The 24,928-nt window shown below is 38.6% G+C and overlaps 2 protein-coding genes across 6 annotated transcripts in view; one reads left to right on the forward strand and one right to left on the reverse strand.

Moving 5' to 3' along the window:
• Positions 1-17,087, forward strand: part of raph1b (Ras association (RalGDS/AF-6) and pleckstrin homology domains 1b) — a 58,271-nt gene extending 41,184 nt beyond the window's left edge. For 3 of the 5 annotated variants that reach the window (XM_051887687.1, XM_051887695.1, XM_051887703.1), the window contains 11 exons: positions 136-210; positions 3,845-3,922; positions 8,473-8,632; positions 8,719-8,840; positions 9,244-9,309; positions 9,611-9,754; positions 11,306-11,416; positions 12,235-12,333; positions 12,537-12,657; positions 12,769-12,911; positions 13,129-17,087. In XM_051887687.1, the coding sequence (XP_051743647.1) occupies positions 136-210; positions 3,845-3,922; positions 8,473-8,632; positions 8,719-8,840; positions 9,244-9,309; positions 9,611-9,754; positions 11,306-11,416; positions 12,235-12,333; positions 12,537-12,657; positions 12,769-12,911; positions 13,129-15,720 (3,711 nt within the window). In that variant the 3' untranslated portion in view covers positions 15,721-17,087. Of the gene's footprint in view, positions 1-135; positions 211-429; positions 3,712-3,844; positions 3,923-8,472; positions 8,633-8,718; positions 8,841-9,243; positions 9,310-9,610; positions 9,755-11,305; positions 11,417-12,234; positions 12,334-12,536; positions 12,658-12,768; positions 12,912-13,128 lie in introns of those variants that run through there. The other 2 variants (XM_051887718.1, XM_051887708.1) reach the window with 2 other exon arrangements.
• Positions 16,891-24,681, reverse strand: spp2 (secreted phosphoprotein 2). Its single transcript, XM_051887901.1, has 6 exons — positions 24,536-24,681; positions 24,114-24,235; positions 21,864-21,986; positions 18,767-18,874; positions 17,521-17,566; positions 16,891-17,435 (listed from the first exon to the last, which is right to left on the reverse strand). Exons 1-6 carry the CDS (start codon positions 24,591-24,593, stop codon positions 17,308-17,310), a joined length of 585 nt encoding a protein of 194 aa, XP_051743861.1. The 5' UTR covers positions 24,594-24,681; the 3' UTR covers positions 16,891-17,307.
• Between the last annotated feature and the right edge of the window lie 247 nt (positions 24,682-24,928).

Below are 24,928 nucleotides of genomic sequence, written 5' to 3' on the forward strand. Positions count from 1 at the left end.
AATAATCGATGCTCAGGCAGTGCTTACACACTTTCTATGCTTTACCACAATCAAGTATGTATTTCTATCATTTTTGAAATCACAGTAATCATTGCACTGATTAATCTCTGTTTGTCTTTTCCCTGCACCCTAAAGCACTCGTATCTGGACAGGGAGACCTCTCTGATTCTGAAAAACATTGCAGGAAAACCCTCTCACCTGCTGACCAAGGTGACGCCTCCTTTCGCTTGCTTCTTTTTCCTTTCTCTGCATGTTTTTGGTTCATGTGTCCACAGAAAGCCTTTTAACCTCAGTCTTCTAGCCAGACTTGACACTTTGCTCCACCCACACTGCCTTCTTACATTTTTAAAGAATTGTATCTTCTGTTTTCTTTTCTCTCTTTGCTGCCATCTTTATATGTGTGCCATTTAAAGGTTAAAATCAGATCATCCGGTCTAAAGGGTCTATAATGTTATGTCCTCCATATTGTTTTAAACCTACTTTTCTGTAACAAGAAACTATGTCTTACAGTATGTATTATTTATTGTATTTTGTTACATTTATTCTTTGAAAAACTGATTAAGGTCAGGTTTCCTAGTTTATAATGGTCAGTTCAATTGTCAGCATTCACAGATTCTAGGTAGAATGTTTAGGAGTTTGTGTTTTTCATTACAAATATATAGTGATAAAGTTACAAATATCATTTGTTCTTTGTTTAAGAAATGTGTATCCTAAAGGATTAGTTCACTTCAGAATTAAAATTTCCTGATAATCTACTCACTCCCATGTCATCCAAGATGTTTGTCTGTCTTTCTTCGGTCGAAAAGAAATTACGGTTTTTGAGGAAAACATTCCAGTATTTTTTTCCTCCATATAGTGGACTTTACCGGGGTACAACGGGTTGAAGGTCCAAATTGCAGTTTCAATGCAGCTTCAAAGGGCTCTACACGATCCCAGCTGAGGAATAAGTGTCTTATCTAGCGAAACAATTGGTCATTTTCAAAAACAAAAAATAGTAATGTATATACTTTTTAACCACAATGCTCCTCTTGCACTAGCTCTGCGATGCGCCACGCATTACGTAATCACGTTGGAAAGGTCAAGCGTGACGTAGGTGAAAGTACCGATCCAGTGTCTACAAAGCATACATGGAGAAAAATCCTGGAATGTTTTTCACAAAAACCTTAATTTCTTTTCGACAAAGAAAGACAAAGAGGTGCTGGGTTTTGTAAGCTACATTTTGTGTTTGTGTTGAATGCCTTGGACACTATCAAAGTTATTGCTGCTTCCCTGAAGAAATGGCTGCTCATCATTTCATTTTAGGACATTTCAAGAGCTCATATACAGTTGTGGTCAGAATTATTGGCACCCTTGATAAATATGATCAAAGATGACTGTAAAAATAAATGTGCATTGTTTATCCTTTTGATCTTTAATTCATAAAATTAGCAAAAATCTAACCTTTCATTGAAGGAAAAGAATTGAAAGTGGGGGGGAAATCATGTTATGAAATAAATGTTTTTCTCCAAAACACGTTGGCCACAATTTTTGGCACCCTTTTATTCAATACTTTTTCTTCAGCTATCTCTTTAATTCTGTTAGCCATGCAACATAGACAGCCTTGTATTTGTATTCCAATAAACATTAATTAGCTAACAACAAAAAGCTTTATAATAAATAACATCTTGCTTTTAATTTATTCCTGAGAACAGATATTATTATGCATGTGATTGAAATTCCCATGTTGTCATTACCAATGCAGATGCATTTGCAGGTGCAGGGAATTGTGGGTTAAGGGCATTTTGTCATGTGGAGTTACTAAATAATAAGAATCTAAATCTGACGCCACTTTGATTTTTCAAGGATGTGTGAGCTTTTGTTAAACCATGAAGTTTGTGCTACAGCCCAATTAATACGGTTTATTATTTTCTGAAGTTCATTGTACTGCATTACAACATTATTTCTGGTATATTAAAGTTTACATGTATATGAAATGTTTACAGGAATAACTATTTTGAATTCATTTCAGAATTTCTTCATTTCTTAGTGTGCAAAATGACATGAATCTATGTTATTCAGACATTATTTGAGAATAGAATTTCTAATGACCTTTTCTGTTTAAATTTGATTTTAAGTCTTAAGTGGCATTAAATAATGAGTTTGTCCTTTTAGTTAGGGTTATTTTTTCTTTAAAAAAACTGAGTCATCCTAGTTTTATTTATTTGTCATGACATTAGACAAAGGCATTATGCATTTACACAAACTGAGGCAGAGATGTTCTTGAAATCCCACTCTGATTTTCATCATGATTTCATCAGACCTCTCAAACAGTGTTAGCTTTCCTGTTCACTCTGGATGGGCTCACTGCAGACTGCTGAGACACAGGCTCTCTGCTCAAACACAGACAGAGAGATCCGGAGAAAGGAAAAAAGACTTCAAAGGGAATTTAATGCTTTTTATCGAAGCCTGTGCCTTGGCTGTTTGCAGAACTCTCCCATTTTTGTTCATGTTCTCTCTCTCTCTCTCTCTCTCTCTCTCTCTCTCTCTCTCTCTCTCTCTCTATCATAAATATGCATCTGCCGTAGACAATGATTTGAGCGAGAGAAGCTGGTCTTTCATATCATGTATACCCAGCTTTTTTCCTTCCCCACTCTCTCCTGTCTTCATTATATGTGTTTTATTCATCTTGCATATTTAAATCTTTATTTGTCTCTCTCTCTGACTTTGTATTTCTTAATCTGCCCATCTCTGTTAGAAAAAATGTGGCATAATAATAATCAAAGTTGACGTTACCCCCTTAGGCAACCTGACTTAAAATCCTTGACCTTTCAAACCCCCTCCAATAACCAACTTTTTTTCTTTAAATAAATGGGTGTAACAATAAATACAAGGCTTAGATATCATTCATCCCCACAGTACCCCGCCAAAAAAGGAGGGTGTTTTCCCAAAGCCAAAGAAAAAGGATCAGAGAACAATATCATCTGCATTTGGCCTCAACTTCATTGGCTAGTGGAAAGAAGGTCAAAGAAACGAACCTAATTGATTGGCTGCAGGGAAGTATATGTACATTCTGATTGGAGAAGAGGTACGAGAGGGTCTTTTATAGCTGATGGCGGCTTGGTCTGCTGGTGAGAGGGATTAAACCCTGTGATTGGGCACGCTACCAGAGACATGCAGCTGTTTCACAGAGAGAAAGAGAGGGGGAGGTCTCAATCCCCTCCCAATGTTGAGCAGTAGAGTTGTGTGTGAGGTACTTGGGGTGTAAAGATGTGTGAGGGGAAGCGTTTTCATCTGTGTGTCGCGACCAATGCTCATTTCAGCTTCACGTTCCTTCAGATTGAGCTGCAGTAGACATATTTTTCGGATTAATTCAATGCTTTTCATCAGACCATTCCTGCAGCAGCTCTGAAACTTCAGCTGGAAGTACCTGTCAGGCCTTGAAATAGTCTTGTTATAGCTGCCGTTTGTGATGAGAACATTCGTTAATGGAGTTCTGAAACATTCGAGCTGTTGCGGCGGTGAATCTGTGTATCTCCTTGATTTGATATTGTATGAATGAGCAGCCATTTCTCCTAAGGAACCGTTAACATGAGCAGTGGTTCAGGAGTGATCACGTAACTTCCTTTTGTGTCTTTGGTTGCTGGTTGATCAGATACAGAGACTTTGCAATTGTTTAGGGATTGTTTTAAAGGGTCAGACATGGATGTGATGACTGCATGTTGGAGAGGGCAGGTAAGTGAGGATATGTGTAAAACAGAAATCCACCTGTCTGGTTTCATACCTCAGTAACGGATGAAACTGTTAGACTATTGGCGTAATGCTCTGCAAGTGTTTCTTTGTTAACATGACATTGTGTCATCCACAGGAGGAGCAGGCTGCCAAAGCGAAGGCTGAGAAAATCCGTGTGGCGCTAGAGAAAATTAAAGAAGCCCAAGTGAAAAAGGTGAGTCAAAATCGCTGTGAATATCTGAATCCCCCCAAGGGTCAGTAAACCTCCTCTTTGAACTGCATGATGCAGCCCTTCAAACACTCTAGCAGGAGAAGTCGTAGAATGAATGCACAGTAGAAAATAGGTCACCCATGTGTCTGTGAGTCTCTGTCTGCTTAGAACGGAAGATGCACAAACAAAACCTTCGTAGCCGTCGGTGAAGGTTTTGCTTGAAATTACATGTTTAAAAATGTTCTTTTCTCGTGGTTTTTTTATTGTCATGTAAACTGGTCCAAGTTTTGCGTTTATTTGTGAGAGACAATCTATCCTATTACTCCATTCATTGGAAAGGGGCTGTCAAAATAAATGCCACCAGGCACATACTAATACCAAGTGAATGAATTAGATACAGTACAGTGATTGGGGCTCAATAGCCAAGACAGATGAGTGTTTCCATTCATTATGTGTATAGAGAAAACTGACAGCATTGAGCAGCAATGGTGCAGCGAGACCGATACAGAGTGATACTGCGTCAAAAACGCTTTCAGTAGTAAAAGAACAAAAAAATAGCCGAATATAGTAATACACAATGGGGTCCAAAAGTCTGAGACCCCATTGAAAATCTGGAAAAAAAAAAAGTTAGTAAGAAATATTTTAAATTCTACTTGTGTAGTCCATGTGAGATCAAATTTTCACTCAAATATCCAATAATAAAATATGTAAATTAGGTATTTTGAGCACCTGAGCAAAGTCTTGAAAAATGTCACATTCAGTTTAGTCAAAGCATAAGCCATAAATGTGTACATTGAGGGGTTAGTTTACCCAAAAATGAAATGTCTGTCATTAAGTACTCACCCTCTTGTTGTTCCACACCTGTAAGATCTTTGTTCATCTTCGGAACACAAATGAAGATATTTTTGATGAAATCCAAGGGTATCTGATCCACACATAGGCAGCAACGTTATTGCACCTTTTGACGTCCAGAAAGGTAGTAAAGACATTGATAAAATAGTCAATGTGACTGCAGTGGTTCAACCTTAATGTTATGAAGCAACAAGAATACTTTTCGTGTGCAAAAACAAATAAAAAATAATGACTTTATTCAACAGTTTGAACCGTTGTCATACGTAGTGAACTCAGTGCAGGCTTACTTGTTTACGTCCGAACACCAACTCCGTATTGGCCGAAGCTGAACACGTGAGCCCACGACGCATACATGTAATGCTGACACAGGATCCGGCCAATAACACAGGAGCCGGCATTCGGACGTAAACAAGGAAGTCTGCACTGAGTTCACGACGTTATTTTTGTTTTTGCGCACAAAAAGTGTTCTCATCGCTTCATAACATTAAGCTTGAACCACTGTAGTCACGTTGACTATTTAATCCATGTTTTTAACTACCGTACTAACTGTTCCGAAGATGAACGAAGATCTTACGGGTGTGGAACGACACGAGAGTTAATAATTAATGACAGAATTTTCATTTTTGGGTGAACTAACCTTTTAAAAGCAGTTGTTTTGTTAAATCAAATATGTGAAAATTAGGGATCATTCTGTCGAAATAAGCCTTTCCTGCATTCATCAGTGTGTCAGTTTGCTAAGGTTCTGAGTTTGTACGCAAACATTTCCTTCAATTGAAACATTGCACAAAGGGATAGATTGTTTGTGCTGAAGTCAAAGAATGAGGCAGGCCGGGTCCAGATGTGTGATATTGTGTGGGTTTGCGTGTTTGTTTGAGCATATGTGCGAGAGGGAAGAGAGCATAATTTAGCAGAGTGTTTTCTGCTGAGACCAGGCTTGGAAAAGTGCCACATACTCCCTGATATTCCTATGACTTTCAGGACCCCTGGCAGTGATGTCTGTTAATGTGCCTATGCAACACTTTCTCCCCGCTCTTCGTTCCTCACTCTCAGGAAGAGAGAAAATAGGGTGTGAAATAGAGAGGGAAGAAAGCCAGTTGTCATTTCTGTTCCCAGTTAGTCTTAATTAAGGCCATGTTTCTGAAGATCCACATCATATTCCAATTCAGTCCTATAAATCTTTGAGCAAAGTTAAACATTCCAATTTAAACTACATATTTGTAACATACTGTACTAATTATTTTTTTCTCCTATACAATATCCCAACAAGTGCACAAACTTTAGGTGAATGCCATTTGTTTATTTCATTATATTTGAAACTTTTGATCTGTCTGATCTTTTTAATTGGATATAAGTGTGTTCCATGTTATATCTCTGGAGGAAGATTTCAAAAGGTAGATTTGTTATGATGATATGCAGGCCTTGAAATATAAGAACATGTCAATATACTTTGGTTTTGCTCACATTTCCAAAACAAAGGAAGTGTAGGTCTTAAATAGGGTGTTTGTCAGGACTTCATAAGATTATGTAGTACACGTTACACTCAAAAAGAAGTTTAAGCCTTTTTTTTTTACTCATTTAAAATTCGTAATTCAGAGTATGAATAATATGTAAGGATTATTCAACTTCATTTAATTTAATTTTACTATTGATTGAATTTGTAAATCTTAAAAAACGGGCTAAATGTTTTGTTGAGTATACGAAAAGATTTGTCAAAACTGATTAAAAGAAAGCACCAACGTAAAGTTCTATATATATATATATATATATATATACACAGTGGCAAGAAAATGTGAATGTGAACCACTTGCAGAATCTGAAAATGTGCAAAATTTTAACAAAATAAGAGAGATCATACAAAATGCATGTTATTTTTTATTTAGCACTGTCCTGAGTAAGATATTTTACATAAAAGATGTTTACATATAATCCATAAGACAAAAAAATAGCTGAATTTATTAAAATGACCCAGTTCAAAAGTTTGTGAACCATTGATTCTTAATACTGTGTGTGGTTACCTGGATGATCTACGACTGTTTGTTTGTTTTGTGATGATTCTTCATGAGTCCCTTGTTTGTCCTGAGCAGTTAAACTGAGCTCTGTTCTTCAAAAAAAATCTCCAGGTCCCAAAAATTCTCCAGTTTTCCACCATCTTTTGCATATTTGAACCCTTTACAACAGTGACTGTATGATTTTGAGATCCATCTTTTCACATGGAGGACAACTGAGGGACTCAAACACAACTATTAAAAAAGGTTCAAACATTCACTGATGCTTCAGAAGGAAATACAATGCATTAAGAGTCGGTGGGTGAAAACTTTTAAACAGGATGAAGAGGTCCAAATTTTTCTTATTTCGCTTGAATAGAATTTTTTTTTTTCATTTAGTACTGCCCTTCGGAAGCAACAGAAGATACTTTCATGTTTCCCGGAAGACAAATTAAATACAATTTTCCTTGATCCTCAAATTCCAAATGTTTTCACCCCCCATCTATTAATGCATCATGTTTTTTTCTGGAGCATCAGTGAATGTTTGAACCTTTTTTAAAAGTTGTGTTTGAGTCCCTCAGTTGTCCTCAGTGTGAAAAGATGGATCTCAAAATCATTCAGTCACTGCTGGAAAGGGTTCAAATATGCAAAAAATGCTGGAAAACTGAAGAATCTGCAGGACCTGGAGATTTTTTTTCTGAAGAACAGAGCTCAGTTTAACTGCTCAGGACAAACAAGGGACTCGTGAACAACCATCACACAACAAAAAAACAGTCGTAGATCATCCAGGTAACCACACACAGTATTAAGAATCAATGGTTCACATACTTATGAATGGGGTTATTTTAATAAATTCAGCTTTTTTTTTTTTGTCTTGTCGATTATATGTAAACATCTTTTATGTAAAATATCTTACTCAGGACAGTACTAAATAAAAAATAACATACATTTTGTATTATCTCCCTTATTTTGTTAAAATTATTAACATTTTCACAGATTCTGCAAGTGGTTCACATACTTTTTCTTGCCACTGTATATATATAAAAACATGATGTCATGATAAAATTATACCCCACCATAAAATTTCATGATCATAAAATTCCCATGCCTTTTTGGAGTCTGTATAGTGGTACACAAAAGTCTTAACATGCAAAATTTTGAGAACAGGTTGAAAAAGTGACCTCTTTACATTTTGTTTTGCTAATGTTGAAGGCTCCTAGGGAAGGGGCTCTGATGGCCATGGCATGCACAGTGATGGAACATAACTTATAAATCATAACCTGCCAAAACCTGATTATATTGTAGTTTATTCAATGTAGCCCACCTTGGTCTAGATTACAGTTAGCTCGAGAAGACACTCTGGCCATCTTGTCAGCCGGCTTGATCAAACAAACCCACCAACATGAGGTGCATCCTGGAATAATATTGTAAACAGTATTGTTTTCAGGCCACTTGTTGGCTGCTTTTCTATCATTATCCGGTCAAATTCATCCATTTCAAAAGCATTTATTAAACTGTCATTTATTTTTGTAAATAAGTTAATACGTAGGCATAATATATATTTATCTACTGCACTAATGTCATGCATTTAAACATACGCCTTTCAGATAAAAAGGTTTTGAAACTCATGACAAGCATAAATTTAGTCAAGTATGTCTAAATGTTTGACTCGTTCTAGTGTATAAACTGAGCTTTACTTTGAATCTTCTTCATCAGCTGGTGATACGTGTGCACATGTCAGATGAGAGCTCAAAGACCATGATGGTGGACGAGAGGCAGACAGTCAGGCAGGTGCTGGATAGTCTGCTGGATAAATCTCACTGCGGTTACAGTCCAGACTGGGCCCTGGTTGAGACCATACCTGAGCTACAGATGGGTGAGGATGCATGCACATGCTTAGATGACCTGTGAAGATGAGGGACAATACACTCTCACTCACTCTTTCTTTGTCTTTTTCCTCAGAGAGAATATTTGAAGACCATGAGAACCTTGTTGAAAACTTGCTCAACTGGACCAGAGACAGTCAGAACAAACTCATGTTTATTGAGCGGATTGAAAAGTATGCACTTTTCAAAAACCCACAGGTGAAGCACTTACATTGTTACATACATAGAAAAAAAAATCTGATTAAACATTAGGGATTTAAATTTTTCATTTAATCACAGAACATAGGACATGAAAAATAATATACTGAATTAAAAATATCCAAAAAAAAAAAAAAAAAAAAAAATCACCAAATCATTATATTAAAATGATTTCTGTTTTACTGTATTTTTGATCAAATAAATGCAGTCTTGGTGAGCATTGACTTCTTTCAAAAACATAAATAACTCTTGCTGAACCTAAACTTTTGAACAGTAGCATATATGTAAACATTCTTACCTAAATTTAGGCTTGAAATGAAAGTAATAGTAATGATGCTTTGTGTGTACTGGAGCTTTTATATTCTGTCACCCTGATTCACTTGTTGCATGTTGTGTTTCTAAGAACTATTTACTTGGGAGGAAGGAGACCTCTGAGATGGCAGACAGAAACAAGGAGGCACTGCTGGAGGTGAAACATACATTATAATACAAATTATAGTTTAACTTAATAGTACTTGGCTAAAATGGCTAAAAATTTAGTTATAATGCAACTGCTTTGTACAAAACATCAGGGTTTTTTGCTTTTCATTGTTTAACATGCAAATATGTACATACACACGCAGTTAGTGAATGTGACCCAAAGCCCTCATCACTTTGATGTTAATTTTGGAAGTGATGATTGTGATGGCTGACAGACATCTGTCTTCATCTGTCAAGATAAAATGTTTTTAGAATGCTTAATGATGTTTTTGTTTCTGTTTGTCTTGAAGGAATGTTTTTGCGGAAGCTCAGTGTCTGTTCCTGAAATTGAAGGAGTGCTGTGGTTGAAGGAGGATGGTAAAAAGTCTTGGAAGAAGCGCTACTTTCTGCTGAGGGCATCTGGCATCTATTTTGTGCCGAAGGGCAAAGCTAAGGTCAGTGTTATAGTGTGTTTATTTTTGTTTTATCATATGATTTGGTGTCATGTTCTCTTTAAATGGACATAAAACCTAATGAACTCTTGAGTGGAATTTCCTGTTTATGGATTCACTGAGGATACTCTACACAAACCATATGCTGTTTGTCATCCACTTTGACATCCACCTCATGTCTTATTTTCTTATAAATTTTAAGTTAAAAACATTACTTAATCATTATTTGATCAAGTGCAAGCATATAAATGAAACATGGGTTTTGTGTATCAAATTCTGTGACAGTTAAGGACATGACAGTTAAAGGTTTAGTTCACCAAAAATGAAAATGATGTCATTAATTACTCACCCTCATGTCATTCCACATCCGTAAAACCTTTGTTCATCTTCGGAAGACAAATTAAGATATTTTTGATAAAAATAGTGACAGCAAGTTAATTTACACTTTCAACGCCCAGAAAGGTAGTAAAGACATATTTAAAACAGTCCATGTGGCTATAGTGGTTCAACCTTAATGTTATGAAGCGATGAGAATACTTTTTGTGCGGCAAAAAACTAAATTACAACTTTATTAAACAATTTCCTCTCTTCCGTATCAGTCTCTAAAGCACGTTCATGAGAGCACCACGACGCAGGAGCTGGCGTTCTGACATATGTCCCTGAAACGCAGGGCTGTGTTTACAAACAGCGGAAGACGCACGCTCAACATAAAACTGTTCATAACTGTCTGCAGATTTTGACACAGAGGATAAATTGCATTTTTTTTTTGCACAACCTTACTTATTCGAACCAGAATATACAGAGAGCGAACTAAAAGGGATGGAAGAGGCTGCAACACAACCACAGTCACAACCTTCTGAAAGACAGAGAGCAATGGAGAGCTGGTGGTGTGTCCTACTGAACAGGAGAGCGTGTTCTGCATCGATTGTGATATTGTCATGCCACAGCTTGAAAGTTTGGATAATTCAGACGATGAGACGACACATGTATCTCGCATTATCACATGCATGTGTCATGGTGCTCTCGTGAACACGCATCAAAGACTGATACGGAAGAGAGGAAATTATTGAATAAAGTCGTTATTTTGTTACTTTGCCGCACAAAAGTATTCTCGTCACTTCATAAAATTAAGGTTAACATGAACTGAGTCACATGAACTGTTTTAAATATGTCTTTACTACCTTTCTGGGCATTGAAAGTGTAAATTAACTTGCTGTCAATGGAGGGCTCACTGAGCCATCGGATTTTATAAAAAATATCTTAATTTGTGTTCCGAAGATGAACGAAGGTTTTACGGGTGTGGAACGACATGAGGGTGAGTAATTAATGACATAATTTTCATTTTTGGGTAAACTAACCCTTTAAATGGTTAGTTCCTGTATATTGGATTCTGCTTTGTTGTATCTGCAGTATATATAGTATTATTTTTTCTAAATGTTTGCCTTTATCATCTCAATTTCCTTCACTGTAAGCTATACAGAATAAACTGTCCAAATTAACAATATACTGGTGATAAATATAAAACAATATTAATGTTTATTTTGAACATTGTAGGCTTCCAGAGATTTGGTGTGCTTCCTGCAGTTGGACCATGTTAATGTTTATTATGGTCAGGACTACCGGAGCAAGTACAAGGCCCCCACCGACTACTGCCTGGCCCTCAAGGTGTGTGTGTGATATTATGGCTTGTTGTCCTTAAGCCTGTTTAAATGGATGTGCTCTTGTTTGTTACCTTTTCTAAAACTGGTCATACTGACCCCAAACTTTTAAAAGGTAATGTAAGATTTTATTTATTTTTTTATTTTAGATTTTTTAGAAATTAATAGTTTTATTCATTGTGCCTACAGCACAACTTTTTTTCAAAAACATCTCAACAAACCTCAGCAGTTAATTAAGCAACTCTGTGTTTCAAACATTTGGTAATACTTTAGATTAGGGAACACATATTCACTATTAACTAGTTGCTTATTAGCATGCATATTAATAGTATATTGTACTTATAAAGCACATATTAATGCCTTATTCTGCATGTCCATATTCGACATCCCTACCTTATACCTAAACATAACCACTACAACTACCTTACTTACTATCAATAAGCAGTAATTGGGAGTTTATTGAGGGAAACCTCCTAGTTAATAGTGAATATGTGTTTCATAATCTAAAGTGTTACCAAATATTTTACACATTTATTGTATTCAGGAATGGAATGCTGGCATTTTGGGATCTCATTTAAAGGTTTAAATTTGAGGGCTATGTGCAAGTATATTATGTAAAACTAAGTTTTGCTTACATTTAGAGATATAAAAGATGCTGTATGGACAGCTAGCATGTGATTGTGTAACAGATGGCTCTGCATTACACACACTGCGTAAACCCTTGTTGCTGCCCTCTAGTGGTTCATCAGTAGCACAAGCCAAAGAAAATTTCTTGAACGATTGTTCTCTTCATTGTTTTGGTAACATTGTTTATTGTGCCCACAGCACCCTCAGATCCAGAAGAAGTCACAATATATCAAATACTTGTGCTGTGATGATGTCAGAACTCTACACCAATGGGTCAATGGAATTCGTATTGCTAAGGTAACCCCATAGCTTGTCTTGTCATCTGTTTTTTACTCAATTAATGAAACCTATGGCCTCACAACACGTTCTTCTAGTACAAGTTAATTTGCCAAATTATTTATACGACTAACAGTATTCAGTATTTGAAAAATAACTTGTTGCCAGAGCTCACGTTGGAAATTGCTTAAGCTTAATCTCTGCATTTTGTGTTTTATGCACAGTATGGGAAGCTATTGTATGTGAACTACCAGGAAGCCATGAAGCGCACTGAGGCTGCCTATGACTGGTCTTCTCTCTCCAGCACCAGCATCAAGTCAGGAACAAGCTCAGTCAGTATACCTGGTAAGTAACTCTGATTAGTCCTTTTTTTCATAGTATAATAGTGATTTCACTGACTTGGATTACTGTAAGTGTATGGGTTGTTGTTAACGTTTAATCTGTTTGTGCTTAAAGAGTCACAGTCAAACCACTCTAGCCAGACAGACAGTGGTATGTCCGATGGCACTTCGTCCTCCCATGCCCGTTCCCAGAGTGTGGTTAGTTCAATCTTCTCTGAGGCCTGGAAGAGAGGGACTCAAATAGAGGAGAGTACAAAGGTGAGTTGTCTTCTTTCTCTGGAAAGATACATTCTTTCTGTTCTGGAGACCTGAATGAAGTGTATTTGTTTAGAGAGGTATACAAATATAAGGGGGAACTAAGGCCTTAAAGAAATTCAATTAAGAAATAACAAATTATTGATTCTTGTTTATTTGTTGTTGTTGTTTTGTTTTGTTTTGTTTTTTGTCTGTTTTTTTTTTTTTTTTTGGGGTTCAGGCAAGACCAGAATCAATCCGTTCTACCCATTCAAGCCATAGCACCCATTCTTCTCATCATGTGCCTCAACAGCAGCATCCACACCTACAGCAACAGCCACATGCACTTTCAATTCCACAGTCACGTGGAAGTGTCCATCAGGCTCCGACACAGCCACTGACACAGGCACCGACACAGGCACCACCCCAAGCAACTCCAGCCCCGCCACCTCCTCCACCACCTCCCCCACCACCTCCCCCACCCCCTCCTATTTCCAGTATCCCCCACCACTCCACTCCTACCATGTTTGCCAAATACAGCACTATCACTCGCCTGCAGAATGCCTCTCAGGCTACCACAAGTCACCACAAGCCTCAGCCTCAAATCCAGCAGCAAGTGCCACCAGTCCCACCGGCATCCAAACCACAATCAAACAATATTCCACCAGGGGCTAACATCCCACCTCCTCCTCCTCCACCTCCACCTGCCCCAATGCCTCCACCAGGATCAGCCATGGCTGTTTTGAAGCTCGGTCCTCCAGCCCCAGCAGTGGTTTTACAGTCCTCCCCTCCTCCCCCCTCACCTCCACCACCACCTCCTGCTCCTCCCATAATGCATATGCAGTCACAGCCTCTACCACCTCCTCCTCCCATAATGCCCATGCAGTCACAGCCTCTACCACCTCCTCCTTCCCTAATGCCCATGCAGTCACAGCCTCTACCACCTCCTCCTTCCATAATGCCCATGCAGTCACAGCCTCTACCACCTCCTCCTTCCATAATGCCCATGCAGTCACAGCCTCTACCACCTCCTCCTCTCATAATGCCCATGCAGTCACAGCCATTACCACCTCCTCCACCCATAGTGCCAATCCAATCACACCCTTTACCACCTCCTCCACCCATAGTGCCAATCCAGTCACACCCTTTACCACCTCCTCCACCCCCTCTCCAGGCTAATGGCCTTCCCCCTCCTCCACCCCCCTCTACAGTCCAGGCACCTTTCAAAACCAGTGGACTCAAGCAGGTTCTTGCCCACAAATTTCCCAATGTACCCCAGGACTTATTGCCCCCAGCCAATCAGACCCCTTCTCCTCCACCTCCTCCTCCTCCACCACCACTCCCATCACCTGCACCTACACGCCCTACTCAACAGCATGTTGCTCCAGCTCCAAATCCACCACCACCACCACCTCCACCACCAGGCCCAATACAGCTGCCAATTCAACCAGCAGTTTTACCCAAAACTTTCACTGGTGGATTTCTACACCAAACAGCACCAAAAACTTCATGTGGCATTCTTCCAGTATCACCAGTAGCTCCATCACCTCAAGCTCCAGCACCACCACCTCCCCCTCCTCCTCCTCCTCCTCCTCCTCCACCTCCACCTCCAGCACCATTGAAGAACCAACCCCCACCAACATTACCCAAGCAGCACAGCATTTCCAAGACGCTGCCCCTCACCAGCCAAACCTCATCAGTGCCATCTCTGGTTAAGCAGCTTGCTAGCCAGTTTCCTGTTGCATCTCCTGCAGTGACCAATCAAGCAGAGAGTCACAAAGCTCCCCAGTCCCCACCTGCAGTGAAGGCTAAACCGAAATGGCAGCCTGTAGGTCAAGGCCAACAGCAACAACGATCACCTGAGTTTCCACCACCTCCACCAGAGAGCACCCTTGCTTTTCCTTCACCACCACCTCCACCACCACCACCACCACCACCTCCTCCAGGTTCTACCCCTCCTCCTCCCCCTCCTCCTCCTCCTCCAATGTCAGGCTCGCCTATCATAAAGTCCCCCTCAGGCTCATCTGCAGGTGTCAAGAAACCTCCACCGACTCCTCAACGCAACTCCAGCGTGAAGTACAATGCGTCTGTGGAGTACCAGGAGTCCCGCAGGAACTTGGTGAGCAAGTTTAACCCTAGTTCTGCTTCTTCATCAACATCAAGCTCCAGTATCTCACCCTCCAAAGAGTTTTCTACAGGCCCACGGGCACCCCCCAAACCAGGGAAGCTCAATCTGGCAAATCTTCCTTTGGCTTTGCAGAACAAATTGAATCAGAACCGCCAATCAACTGCAGACTTCCCATCCCCTCCTCCACCAGACAATGAATTCTTCCCTCCTCCCCCACTGGAGTCTGACCTCCCTCCACCACCGCCCCTTCCAGGTGATCCAAATGGTGTCTCTCCGAAAATAGCTGTGGTCAATCCTCAGCCCCAGCCTGCTTGGGGCAAGAGTTCCCTGAAGAAGACGCAACCTCCAGCGTCACTTCGCTGTAACAACACGGTTAGAGAGTCTCCACCACTCTCTCCACCTTTCATACAAGGGGGCCCTATTCCCCCATCTTCTCCCAAAGGCACCACGCAGCCCAACTTCTTGGAGGACCTTAACAAGACACTGAAACGCAAGTCTTCGCGAGTCTTGGGAGACAAAGTGGACCCTGTGGCCACAATGGATGACATGGCTTTGCCACCACCTCCCCCTGAGCTTCTGCATGACCAACAGAGGCACAGTGGTAGTGGTTTTATGTCCGGGAATATCTCAGGCTATGCAACGCTACGGAGAGGGCCGCCTCCAGCCCCACCCAAGCGGGACCACAGCACCAAACTAACAAACTAAGACAACTTCACCTTTTCTTGGACACTTTTGCTTGCTTATTTCATGTCTGTCCCATATAGTTGTAGAGGGGAAGCCATTATTTTATGCTCAGCTTATTCTGTACAAAACAACTCAAGATGTTTCAGCTTTACTGTGACTTTGTGACAGTGCATCAGTTCCAGTTTCAAACAACTGTGATTTCACTTAAACACCTTGGTACTGCATGGAAGACAAAACTGCATCAAAAAAAAAAATTAATCTTATTGATTTTTGGGAAGACGAATGTTTTGAACTTTGAGGTTGGGTGGGATTTTTAATTTTGATTTTATATTGTTTTTATATTATTGATTATTTAATAATCTGAAGAGATTTTATTATTTTAGACTGAAGTTTTAAAAAAAAATAATAATAATAATTGGACTGTTATTGTTGTTTGAGGAATTTTAGATGGGTAGGTCGACATAGACTGTGTGTTTGGTTGGTATATTAGTTCGGCACCATTTATGTGGCAGATCCAGTGCTCAGTAGATGCATCTAGCATCTATTCTGATCACTATTATTCTTTGAGCCACTTAAAGTGCATTTTAATTGTAATTGTCAAAATTGTAACATGAAGGATGAGTTGTTCAGGGAGTTGCCTCAATGTCTAGTTCTGTGAGACTGTGGAATGTTTGATTTTTTTTTTTTTTTTTTTTTTTTTTTTTTTATTAGACCTGTTTAAATTGTAGATATTCTCATTTGCTGCAGTATCTTTGTCTAGGTAAAACAAATGACTGCCTTGCTGTTCCTTGTTAGTCCTTACTTCCTCTGGTGAACATTCAAGCTGACTTTTACAAATTGTTCACCTATGAAGAGATGGACTTTTAAGTCATGTGACTGAATGACACAATCATTATTCACATAGATTTATCTTATATCCTGTATTATAACCTGTATTATTGGCTCATGAATACAGCCATGCCTTAAAAAGATTTTAGAACATGCTTATCAAAATATTATCACCTTACAAGAAAAGGCCATTAAAAAGTTACATTTCCCTGTTAGTTTTACCTGTTAAAGGATTCTAGCTGATTTCCCCATTCAGGCATGACATCTGCAACTTCAGAATCTTACAGTAAGCACCAATCTGTAATGGCTCTATAAGAGCTACTTGGCATATGTACAGACAAGTATGCATATCTCATGTCCACATTTCTTTTTGAAGAATTTGTTTATTGAATGTATTTACAATATCATGAAACTTTTCAGGTTGTTGAGAAGTGACTAAATGAAGTTAATATTAAATTATTATAGTATCCGTTCTTGATCCATTTAAGGTCTACGAACATCATGCTCTGCATATCTCTCTGCAAAATGTGTCGTTTAAAATGAAATTATACATGTTGATATCCATGCTTCTGTTCTTTTCATTGGGTTTCTTGGGGAGGTTGATGTCAGCAGGTATCTATTCATATATACTTTTCATTCAGCAAATAATCTTGTTTTAGTGGAGGTTAGTTATGAGTAGCAGTGGCAAAATCCATAGTACAGTAGTATTTTCATTTAGCTTTATATTTGTAGCACCTTAATATTTGTATGAAGAATGTTCATGTGATTTCATTCTGCAGGTCATTGATATGGCAGGTGATTGCCGAAATGGTCCCCACGAATATCATTGTTTTCTCTGTTGTTGTGATGGCCCGCGTGTATTGGTGGGGCCACATTGATGCTTGGTGATGAAGTTGAATGTGTGCGGTCTACAAAAATATCAAGAGCATTATTAACATTGTGGTCACAATATTTATATAGTATAAAAGTGTGAAAGATTACATAACTTTTTACCTCTAGTTCCAAAATGATTTAAATCGTAGTATAATCCTAAACTCCCCTGTTGGTAAAAAGAAGTTGTCATCAAATGATTTCACATTGCCCCTCCCAGCAACTTCAGATTAATACATCAAATTATTTCATTAATGGATCAGTCATTCAGTCATGGATTTATTAAAATATAGTAGTTTACTTAAAATGAATAAAATATATTATTATTCAATATATCAAACTATCCTTGACCGTTTACATACTTATGCACAATAGTCAATGAATATTTTTTGTCAAGTTACATTTACTGATGCAAATCATACAGCCCTTCCTGCTTGTTGCCAGTCACAGTGTATGTGTATACCTCACATTAAAGGAATAGTTCACTTTCAAATAAAAATTCTGATTCCTGATAATTTACTCACCCCCATGTCATCCAAGATGTCCATGTCCTTCTTTCTTCACTCGAAAAGAAATTAAGGTTTTTAATGAAAACATTCCAGGATTATTCTTATAGTGGACTTCAGTGGTTACCAGACGAGGAATAAGGGTCTTATCTAGCGAAACGATCGGTCATTTTCTAAAAAAAAAAAAAAAAAATCAAAATGTATATGCTTTATAGGCACAAATGATCGCATCACAAGTGCTTCCACCAGAACGCGATTCCGTATTCTGCAAAAAGCTTACGCTAAATGTCCTACGCCTTCCCTATTCAACTTACGGAAAAAACGGAACTGGCGCCGCGTTCGTTCCGTAAACTGAATAAGGAAGTTCTATGACATCGTTTCGCTAGATAAGACCCTATTCCTCGTCTGGTATCGTTTAAAGCCCTTTGAAGCTGCACTGAAACTGTAATTTTGACCTTTAACCGTTTGGAGACCATTGAAGTCCACTATAAGGAGAAAAATCCTGGAATGTTTTCATCAAAAACCTTAATTTCTTTTCGACTGAAGAAAGAAGAACATTGACATCTTGGATGACATGGGGGTGAGTAAATTAAAGTGGACTAATCCTTCAAGTGAGATTGGTTCAACCTTGCATTATAAACTGGAAGAACGAAAAAATGACCGCTTTGCCCTTGATGATAAACATAAGTTGTGCTATCATTGTTTTCTGTCTTGTGCAACCTGTACGTATCTGTTAAGATCTAAAAAAAAAAAAAAAAAAAAAAAAAGTGTTTTAAGGTTTTATAGCCCTTTAAAATTTGGCTAATATCTACTCATGCTCCTGTTTGTAAGACCATGGTGAAACACTTTCTGTTCACACTCACCTCCTCACTGGACTCAGAGCTTGAGCTGTCTGCCTTTGTGCACCTGAGAGAGATGATGCGAGTGAGCTCCTGAGTCACTCGCGCTCTGATATAGCACCCTGCCTCCGACTAAAACACCATAGGAATGGACAAGAATAAAATAAGATTCATGAAAAAAAAAAATATATATATATATATATACTGCTGATATTACAAACCATTATGAAAAGTTAGTCAAGTCACTGCAGAGCATTGTGGATATACACAATTTTTAAAAATCAGACAACAGAAGACTACTGCTATCAATAATTAAAACAGTAGTGCTGCTTAAAATGTGGAAACCTTGATACATTTTTTTCAGGATTCCTTAATGAATAGATAGTTCAAAAGTACAGAGTTTAAAATAGACAATTTTTTATAATAACGTAAAAGCAGTCTTGCTGAATAAAAATATTTTATACATTGAATACATTAAACTTTTGAACTGTAGTGTATAGAATGTCAAATATATAAATATACTGTAATATACTCCGCTTCGCGTCGTGGCCGCATTACCACTTCGGGTGTGCACTATTTTCTAAGAATTCAACGGCCCGTCGTCAATTATTCCTTACATAGTTCATAGTTTTTCCAACATAGTTCTTTTACCATGGTCTATAAAATAAAATTATTGTAAATTAAATACAAATATAGGTGCTATTTCATTCACTTGTTATCATTTAATGTTTCTAGACAACATGTTCAGTAGTCAGCCCACTGATCAGGCTGTCGGCCATTTTAAATGCTGTCTCAATTGCAAAATCCTACCAGTGCACTGAAACTTTCGCTCCCTAAAAAGTCTCACAATGCAAGGAGAAAAAGTTCCCAGTAGTTCTGAAGCGCAAAACATAAATCACATGAGCCAACTAACGACGTGCTATTGATGTTTTTTTGTTTTTTTTTAAATACAAACCATTATTTAATTATATTTCAGCATTAACATACATCGATAGACAGGTAAAGAAAATAACATTTATAATTTATTCACGCTGAAATGTTTCACGTATATGTAACAAGAAAAGTATCATGATGTACTTTAAATATCATTAAAACATGTCAGAAAGATATCAGTTCTGCTGTTCATAAATACTAGTAGTGATGTTGTACAATGAAGATGTGTCATGTTGCCAGAAGTAGAGTCATCAGTGTCCCAATGTGTAACTTAAATGTCCTTACCAGTGCCCCAAATCATGTACACTATACAGGTGCTGGTCATATAATTAGAATATCATCTAAAAGTTGATTTATTTCACTAATTCCATTCAAAAAGTGAAACTTGTATATTATATTCATTCATTACACACAGACTGATATATTTCAAATGTTTATTTCTTTTAATTTTGATGATTATAACTGACAACTAAGGAAAATCCCAAATTCAGTATCTCAGAAAATTAGAATATTACTTAAGACCAATACAAAGAAAGGATTTTTAGAAATCTTGGCCAACTGAAAAGTATGAACATGAAAAGTATGAGCATGTACAGCACTCAATACTTAGTTGGGGCTCCTTTTGCCTAAATTACTGCAGCAATGCGGCGTGGCATGGAGTCGATCAGTCTGTGGCACTGCTCAGGTGTTATAAGAGCCCAGGTTGCACTGATAGTGGCCTTCAGCTCTTCTGCATTGTTGGGTCTGGCATATCGCATCTTCCTCTTCACAATACCCCATAGATTTTCTATGGGGTTAAGGTCAGGCAAGTTTGCTGGCCAATTAAGAACAGGGATACCATGGTCCTTAAACCAGGTACTGGTAGCTTTGGCACTGTGTGCAGGTGCCAAGTCCTGTTGGAAAATGAAATCTGCATCTCCATAAAGTTGGTCAGCAGCAGGAAGCATGAAGTGCTCTAAAACTTCCTGGTATACGGCTGCGTTGACCTTGGACCTCAGAAAACAAGTGGACCAACACCAGCAGATGACATGGCACCCCAAACCATCACTGACTGTGGAAACTTTACACTGGACCTCAAGCAACGTGGATTGTGTGCCTCTCCTCTCTTCCTCCAGACTCTGGGACCCTGATTTCCAAAGGAAATGCAAAATTTACTTTCATCAGAGAACATAACTTTGGACCACTCAGCAGCAGTCCAGTCCTTTTTGTCTTTAGCCCAGGCGAGACGCTTCTGACGCTGTCTGTTGTTCAAGAGTGGCTTGACACAAGGAATGCGACAGCTGAAACCCATGTCTTGCATACATCTGTGCGTAGTGGTTCTTGAAGCACTGACTCCAGCTGCAGTCCACTCTTCGTGAATCTCCCTCACATTTTTGAATGGGTTTTGTTTCACAATCCTCTCCAGGGTGCGGTTATCCCTATTGCTTGTACACTTTTTTCTACCACATCTTTTCCTTCCCTTCGCCTCTCTATTAATGTGCTTGGACACCGAGCTCTGTGAACAGCCAGCCTCTTTTGCAATGACCTTTTGTGTCTTGCCCTCCTTGTGCAAGATGTCAATGGTCGTCTTTTGGACAACTGTCAAGTCAGCAGTCTTCCCCATGATTGTGTAGCCTACAGAACTAGACTGAGAGACCATTTAAAGGTCTTTGCAGGTGTTTTGAGTTAATTAGCTGATTAGAGTGTGGCACCAGGTGTCTTCAATATTGAACCTTTTCACAATATTCTAATTTTCTGAGATACTGAATTTGGGATTTTCCTTAGTTGTCAGTTATAATCATCAAAATTAAAAGAAATAAACATTCGAAATATATCAGTCTGTGTGTAATGAATGAATATAATATACAAGTTTCACTTTTTGAATGGAATTAGTGAAATAAATCAACTTTTTGATGATATTCTAATTATATGACCAGCACCTGTATACTAATTCATAGGAAGCTGACTGAGTGGCACCCTCTGTCAATTCAGTTTTGAATGGTGCACAGCCGTGGTACTAGTGCACTGAGTTTTCTAACTACACCATTAGAGACACCAGCTGTTCTGTCACAATACACAAAGATACAAATAAGAGTACTGACTGCCTTCAATATCATGCAAACACCAGTTATCTACAGGCCAACCCAGACTTTATTCATGTCAATCATCACATGATATTAATGTAAATCAAGACCTTGAGATAACTTACCACAAAAAAACCTTTGCGGTACATGCAGCCCTGAGGGTCGGCCCCAGAGGCTTTCTGGCACTCTGTCTCCCTAATGCCAAACCTCAGATGCAGATCATATGTGTCCATTCCCAGAGGAAGAATCTTAATATGAATAAAAGCAAGTTATCACAGGACAATCACTGACAATAAGAATTATAGTTTTAGCTGCTATTGATATTTTTGTTTTTGTTGCCTAGCTTTTTTAAACCATTCATTTTGTTGTACTTTTTCTGCCCGTCCGACAATCTTAGGGCTTTTCACACTGTGCTTAACCCTGGGTTGTTGTTGTTCTAAACCCCACTTTTAAAGTCACCATGAAATCAAAAATGACATTTTTTAAATTATGGAATATTGCAGCATTTATGTGCCCTCGTAATCTTTAATCAGAATAACTTCCCCTCCCTCTTACAGTAACATCTCTTCTCTGATGATGTGTTTACTGGTGCGAGGGCGGGACAACCTGTCACTCACATGAGATTACAGCAATGGCAAACCACAACCATCCAACAATCCAATCAAATCCCGATGGACAAAACCAAGTTACACCCTACATTTTTTTTCCCATTCGAGAATCTGCTTCACTTGGATATACATCTCACGAGAAGACTATCGCAACTTCTGTTTCATGCCGAGTTTAACCCCGGGTAGAGGAACATTTCCAACTTGTAATTTAGAAGTAGGTTTCAGCAACGCTTTTGCTGTGTTAATCGTAGTGCCAAACTTGTACAGTGTGATATGATGCAGTTGTTATGATGTTAAGACTAGATGCTTTAAACACCCAGTCATGTGCCAGTCAAAGAAACACCTCATGCTGTACAAAAACAGTACGTTTCAGCATTTAAAGCAACACCATGGAACATTTGCTCACGGTTCCCCCATGTGGTTGATAAGCACAATTGTCTGTTATCAGTGTCGTAAATACTGTCGCTGTATAAGCTTCCCTATGGGCAGCACAATACACGTGAATTTGTTGACTAAGCTGACGGAACCGGCGAATGCAGAAACCTCGTTTGGAAACCATGTCCACCAACCAGGTGAAATAGTCCGTGTTACACTATGTTCTACAAATATCATTACATAGTTTTATTTATTGTTACTCCAGAATTGAAAAGTACAATGACAAAAAGAACGGTAGTATGTTAGCCTAGTTTTTTTGCTTGCATAGTTCGTATGTAGCAATGTTTGCAAAGGTTGTAATTTGTATAATAGAATAAAATGTTTTCCTTTTTTTGAGACTTGCATATTAGATCGTTTCGTCTTATAGTTAGCTGTTGGCAGGGTTGCCAGGTTTTCACAACAAAATCAGCTCAATTGCTCCTCAAAACTAGCACTTCAGGGGGGTTCCACAGTAAAAATTGCGTTCCAGGGGATAAAATTCACGTTTTTGGCAGGGCTCCCCTGGTAAAATTCATATTCCAGGGGCTAAATGTCACATTATTTTGGGTCGATTCAACCCACGGCAACAGTGTAAAATAGCCCAATTTTGCGCGAAAACCTCGGGCTTGGAAACACTGGCTGTTGGCTAACACCACCCAGGCTACAAGTAAAATAAGTGACGTACACCGTAAAGCAGGTCGCACTCTTCCACTGGCAGGGAATGGGCGGGGCTGTGTGTACCGACCCGAACACGAAACTTGCAGAGTGTGGTTGTAGCCGCTAGGAGGCTGCTCAGGTAGCAGTAGAATTTATCCGGTTAAGAGTTGTTCTACCACTGAAATAATTTTAGAGACATTATTTTAAGGTCGAAAAACTACATAGTGTTGCTTTAAGGGGGTAAATGTCAAATGGTCAACTCGACTGAAGAGACCATTTCATTCGTACTTTTATAGTCGAAAAAAAAGTCTTATTCAGAAAAGAAGAAAAAAAAAAACCTGTAGTCAGCAATATATGAGGATGCGCAACTCTAGAGCCTTTATGTGAACATGCTGCGCTCGTCCAAACAATGACACTGGCACATAAAAATGCAAATAAGAATATTAACCCAGGGTTTAGGAATGTACAATTTGAAATGTCAGCTTATTAAGACAGGATTAATTGTTAACCCAGGGTAAATTTTGATTAATGTGAGATGTGAAGCAAGATAACCCATGATTCCGTTTACCTGGGGTTTAGAATAACCCAGGGTTAACTGTGTCAAGTGTGAAAATCCCATGATGTCTAGATCCTAGTCACCCTACACCAGTTTTGCCAGATGCAGAAATAAAAGTTTTTGTAAGAGCATGTACTGACCCTCTTCACAGATGCCTTGGACACTCTGTAGAGGTGATTCCTGGCATAACGTGCATTGATCTGGTCGAGGGCCATCTGTAGAGCATCATCTGCTTTAGCGCTGAGCTCAAACAGAGGAAGGCCTATGGTTGCATGTCAGAGGTCCTGTTACTCATTTAGACTTAAAAGTATATTCCAAAAAAAAAAATACTTTTAGGCTTTAAAGTTAAACAGTAAATGCTTTTAAAGGTTAAATGTTTTATTGATAAAAACAAACATAAGCAGTTTTAACTGTTGACATATTTCAGCAATGCAAAGTACAAAATCTGCATATCTTTTTCCATTGATAATCAAACACTAACATGTTAGTCTTACCAGAGTATCATCAAATAATTATTCTTTATGTCTTGCCAGTCTGTGTCAATGATGCATGTCACACTCACCTAAACCTCCCAAAACCTGCAGGAGCAGATACAGAAAAACACAGCACCTCATTTTCATCTGTCAGTCAGACTGGACGCTCTTACCACCAAACAGTCCCATTTTTAACCGGTATGGCTTTTAATTCTCCTCCTCCTTTCCTAGTACAAGGCGTTGTTTAATTTGGCATCACTCTCCTGTTCGTGCACATCTGGATAAAGGGGAACTTTGTCATACAGACTCATTGCTTGTTTTACCCAGAATATGTTCTGATAATCTGATTTCAAAAATGACTACAATTAACTGTAAAGATGTTGTTTTTTTGGATGCAATGTACTTGAAAAGCAGTTTAAAATACACAGTGCTACAGTAAATTAATCAAATGTATTAATTGTTAATTATTTCATAGTAAATTA

The sequence above is a fragment of the Ctenopharyngodon idella genome, chromosome 1 (assembly GCF_019924925.1).
Source record: "Ctenopharyngodon idella isolate HZGC_01 chromosome 1, HZGC01, whole genome shotgun sequence".
Lineage (NCBI taxonomy): Eukaryota > Metazoa > Chordata > Actinopteri > Cypriniformes > Xenocyprididae > Ctenopharyngodon > Ctenopharyngodon idella.

Coding starts and splice junctions, on each gene's coding strand:
- spp2 (XM_051887901.1), bottom strand. CDS start 24,593: ATGAAAATGAGGTGCTGTGTTTTTCTGTATCTGCTCCTGCAGGTTTTG. Junction 24,236..24,535: donor GCAGGTTTTGGGAGGTTTAG/GTGAGTGTGACA, acceptor ATGCAACCATAG/GCCTTCCTCTGTTTGAGCTC. Junction 18,875..21,863: donor ACCGCAAAGGTTTTTTTGTG/GTAAGTTATCTC, acceptor ATGGTGTTTTAG/TCGGAGGCAGGGTGCTATAT.